Here is a 5,524-nt window from a genome sequence, read left to right on the forward strand (position 1 = left end):
CTTGTATAGTTTTATGAATTTATATACTACGTATATAGACCTTTAAATTGCGTGCCGAAATCATTTTTCAGTCTTAAAATACAAAACTCTACTGAATTGCCGCAGTAATATCACGAATTAAAATTTACGTTTCATTCAAAATTATACAAGCACTTAAAATCCAATTAGATTGTTAAAGACATTTATTTTCTATAGAATTAGATATATAAAAGTTTTTTATATGTGGAAATTTAAATTTAAATCTTTTTCCAATTTTAATTGTTTAAATCTAATTACACATTTTCTTTTATAAAACTTTTCTATATGATTGCAAACGTGAATGTGCAATATGTTATTATACATACATAGTTGTGATAGGTAATTTAAATTACATATATATGTATATCATTATATACCCAAATAGCAAAGTGTCTCAGCAGAATTATACAAATCTGTGATTGTTTATGGTGCTGGCAACTTGCCATAGATTTGTCTTCAATGATTTTGAATATACCGACATTGTAGCAACATGCAGACAACAATATGTATATGTATAATACATACTTTATAAATAAATAAAAATAAGAAATTAATTGTTTACAAATTCCTCAATATTTCACATTCCAGATACGTTTATCATTTGATTTGTTAAATTACGCACACCAAATTCTTCGATATTAATGCATCTCTTAATACTAGTCTTTAGAAAAGAAATACTTAATTTTTATATTTTTACAGAAAAAACTTGGAGGATAAGAGTTTCTTTGAGTATGATATTTCTTTCGATCATTCCACCAAGCTGTCAGGAAGTAAATGATAATTTTTCGCGACAGGTTGTAGCTTATCACTACCAAATACAGTATAGTCAAATACAACTTATTTACAAAAACTTTAATTTATTCAAGGAACTTATATGATATCCGAATATTATGAATAAGTATTGAACTGATCGATCGTTGAGCATCATGTCAAATATAATTCCATTACCCAGCGAGAGTATTAATCCCATACAAAACATTCTACAGTGTTCGTTATGTGTATTCGCTACATCAAACAGGTATGCTACGATTAGTATTCTAATTATGAGCATTATACATTGTACATATAGGCAAGTATATAAATATATATATATATATATATATAATGTATGTTTAAACACATATAATTTTTGAAAATTAATATATAGTAATTTTGAATGTAATCTTTATATAATAATATATCCAATTATCATAATATTAAATCAGTAAAATTTAAGCGAAATAAGGTGTTAAATTCGTTAATTTTTAGGTCAGAATTCAGCGAACATCTAATTAGCCATTACACATCAAAGTGCAATAATTCTAATCTTAAAGCCGTCTTTGCACATTTACCAATCCTTAAATCCCCTTTAAATCAAAATGATAACAATTCTTCTTTTATACTGGCGGAATATAAACATAAAACAGAAGAGACCGACGAATCTTCTCTTCATGTTTCTTGCGTGAATTTGCAAAACAAACAAGACAAAAGCTTTCGAGAGGCTAAGAATTGCAAACAGTGTAATTTTATAGCTAGCACGAAGATGGAATATTGGGAGCACATGCGTTGCCACATCAAAGGCTTTACATGCTCCGAGTGTTCCTTTGTTACCAAGTATAAACATCACATGAACCATCACTGGCTTAGTGTTCACGACGGCTCCAAGCCCTTTAAGTGCAAAAAGTGTTTGTATACATGCGTAAGCAAATCGATGTTAACTAGCCATCTGAAGAAGCACTCGAATATCTATCCGTACAGATGCGCGGATTGTACATACAAGACCAAGTTCTGTAACGCGTTGAAGAAACATTTGCGAAAAAAGAAGCATCAGCCAGCGATGGTGCTGAACGCTGATGGCTCGCCAAATCCGCTATCCATCATCGATGTCTACGGAACCAAACGAGGGCCCAAGCAGAAATCACCCGTTAAAAACCAAGAAACATCAAAAAACATTGTGGCAGCAAGCAACATAAACAATCAGCTCAATTCAACAGTGACTTCTTCACCTTTGTCACTTTCGTCAATTGCTCGTTGTTTGACTTTAACTGCAATAAACGGAATAAGCAATAGGCATTGGATAAATGATATGAACAAGAACCAATCTGTTACTATGTTTCCTTACAGCGATTTGATCGCCGCGTTCAATCTATCGAATCACGTTCTACTTCGCGAAGATGCGACATTAGCAGACGAAAATTTGCAGAAAACTGATAACGCACAGTCCGATATATTAACGGAATATGCAAAGATGTTTACAATTTTGAGTGCTAATAAAATGCCGGAAATGTTTGCTCAAAGTTTATTTCATTTTGATACAACTAACAACATCGATGAACTCGATTTTTCCGATAATGTGAAGGCTACTAGTGAATCCTCGACATTCGTGGCAATAAAAACCCAACTAGAATGTCACAGGACTGAATCTATAGATATACCATTGGATCTTCGCATGATCGATGTAATTAAAAATAATCATCTTCAGTTTCAGGCATTAACTGATACAACCTCATCAAAAGTCTCAGGTACTAACAAACGTAAAGGTAAAGCGATAAAATTGGAACATCGCTTGATAAAATATAACACAGATAAGAAATCAGAGCAAAACGAAGATGTATCTTTTAATAAATCTCCATCAGATGATTTTTATAAAGTAAGCCAAAAAATCAAAAACACACAAAAGGACAAAGCCGATTTATTTGATGCTAAACTCATCTGCTACTATTGTGGGATTGTATTCGGCAATGTGATCATGTACGCCGTACACATGGGTTGTCACAATTTTGATGATCCTTACACATGCAATATATGCGGCCATCAATGCATCAATAAACTATCTTTTTTTTTGCATATCGCTCAATCGGAGCATTAAATAAAAGTAAATTTGCCTAGTTGAATGACATTTTGCGTGCTTCAATTAAAAGGAAAAAATAATATGCATCATGAATATACAAATACACAAAATTTCTTGCGTTAAAAAAAATGGAACTAGGCAATCTGTAGAATTTAAAATTTTCAAGTTAATTCTAGTCAAAAGTTTCGAATATAAAAATACTTTAAAGGGATAGTAGTCCCCTTACCATAGTGTGTCATCTATGTGCATGTTTTATCAACTAAACAGAATAATTTTTGTATCGCAATTTCTTTTTTCTTTTTTTATAGATTCTTCTTTTTTATATATTTTCTTTTTCATATATTCGAAAATCCTTTTCAAAATTAAAATATGCACATACCTACATGAGACGGAGTTTAGACCAAGAACGGAAAAAATTTTTTAATTGAGATCTTTACCATTATTTAGCCCAATATGGCGTCTATAAGCTGTCAACATCGCGATAACAAAGCGATGTAAAGCGATGTAAAGCGATGTAAAGCGATATAAAGCTTCATAGTCTGTACTTACGACAATAGTAATCCACAAACTAATACTTTATATGAACAAATACTATCGAATTCTTAGAATTAAATTTAGCCTAATTCAATATAAAAATGCGTTACGAAAATATATGCATATGTGTGCGTGTAATATTGATGTATTATTATATAGTGATATATCAATAACACGTATGTGTATAAGTCCTATTGAGTCGATCAATAAAAGTATATAAAAACAAAAACATAAGATCCTCTAAAGCCCGATCTACATAAAATGCAGAATGTAAATCGCAGGTCGCAGACCACAATATGTAGGACGCAAAATGCAGTGAAAATTGAAGTTGATCCAACTTTCTGCATCTTGCGTTCTGCGTTCTATAATCATATTATTATATTGTTATATAATTAATCATATTATTATATTGTTATATAATTAAAATAAGTTAGTTTCTAGTTTTACGCAATTCTGCGTCTTATGATCGAGCTTTAAACATTAACGGATGTTTGCGATCGTCAGCTCGATATGTAATTTAAAAAAAAATTATATTTATTGATCAATAATATACATATACAGAGTGAGTAAAAAATTCCGGACAGGTGAAATATCTCGAAAACTAAGCATTTTTTCGAAGGAAATGTTTCTTATAAAAATTAGGATTTTAAAAAATAGGATTTTAAATGATCTATTTATTAATCTGGTCAGTCTAACCTTGAGTGGTGTCACTAAGATCAAATCAAGATCATATCAATTTTTTTAAATGGCATATTTTTTATTTCAGAATTTAATAGCTAGTATGAAGAGCTGGTATAAAAATAAGAGATATAACCTCTAATGTGACTTTGATTTTAACAAATCCAGGACATGATCCTATTCAATGACAATGAAATCGATGTCAATTCCATTATTATTTCTCACTGGATAAACAATATTCAAGAGGTTTTAGCCAGTCAGACACTTTGCATAATGCTAATGCCAGCGGTATTATGACTTTCATAACTCAAAAAGTACTTTATGAAAAATAACTTTATTATAGTGTTTTGAAAAGCTCTGACACCAGTTATTAGATTCTGGAATCAAAAATAGAGTGTGTTATTTAAAAAATCGATGTGACCTTGACCCTGACGATGATACTCAAAGTTAGACTGATCAATGAATAGATCATTTAAAACTCTACTTTTGTAAAAAAAAAAAAAAAAAACATTTCTTTTGGACGTTTAGTTTTTGAGGTATTTCATTAACCCGGGACATGTACATATATGTATGCATATATATATATATCTCTGTGTGTGTGTGTGTGTGTGTGTGTGCGTGTGCGCGCGCGCGCGCGCGCGCGTGTGTGTGTGTGTGTGTGTGTGTGTGTGTGTGTGTGTACACAGATGTATACATGCACGCACGCACATAATATATATAGGGTGTCTCGCAATTTTTGGTCAAACTCTCTTGTGTAAATAGAGCGGACTAAACTGAGTCTAAAATCCTCTATCATTTTGTAATTTTCGAAATGATTAAAGAGATATTAATTTATGAAAATAGTCAAATTCGCCCGGCTTACTGCCAAATGCAAGTGGACGACGAGATAAGACCACCTTTTGTCATCGCTAAGCATGTTAATGCCAATGTCGCTTGTTAATGTATTTAGCGAAGAACGTGTATCTCTCCGGATGATCTTATTTCGCCGCGCATTTAAATTTGGTTAATTATTTCAAAAGTTGCAAAATAGTAGAAGATTTTTCGACATTATCAGTTTAGCCCGCTATTTACATAAAAGCACTTGGCCAAAAATTGTGGGATAGTCTGTATAATATACATATCATATATATGTGTGATATACAGGGTATAGAAACGTTTTTGTCGAAGTATAACGGTGCGCTTCCTCTCTTACTTCTCCAACGGGCTGCGCAGTACATGTTTGAAAAAGTGGATCAAGCTATACTTATACGAGCCGGAGCGTTTCTATCGGCACACTCTCATTAGTACAATTGCAAACATTAATCTTGATTATTATTTCGAATATTGCTAAACGGTAAAGGACTTTTATTTTATTTCAATTCCATCTTCCTTCCTATGGGCGGTTGGAGAAATCTTGCGGAACATCCTGTGTACATACATATACACATACATATATATATATACATATATGTATATATATATATA

At 31.7% G+C, this 5,524-nt stretch overlaps 1 protein-coding gene across 1 annotated transcript; it reads left to right on the forward strand.

The window, feature by feature from the left end:
* Window positions 1–839: 839 nt before the first annotated feature.
* LOC108686808 (protein hunchback-like) lies at window positions 840–2,866 on the forward strand. The gene is given in 2 exon segments (XM_018192278.1): window positions 840–1,036; window positions 1,267–2,866. Coding segments are annotated over 2 exon segments (1,728 nt in total). The 5' UTR covers window positions 840–908.
* Window positions 2,867–5,524: the final 2,658 nt, after the last annotated feature.

This window comes from Atta colombica, unplaced genomic scaffold, assembly GCF_001594045.1.
Source record: "Atta colombica isolate Treedump-2 unplaced genomic scaffold, Acol1.0 scaffold19, whole genome shotgun sequence".
NCBI classification, from domain to species: Eukaryota; Metazoa; Arthropoda; class Insecta; order Hymenoptera; family Formicidae; genus Atta; species Atta colombica.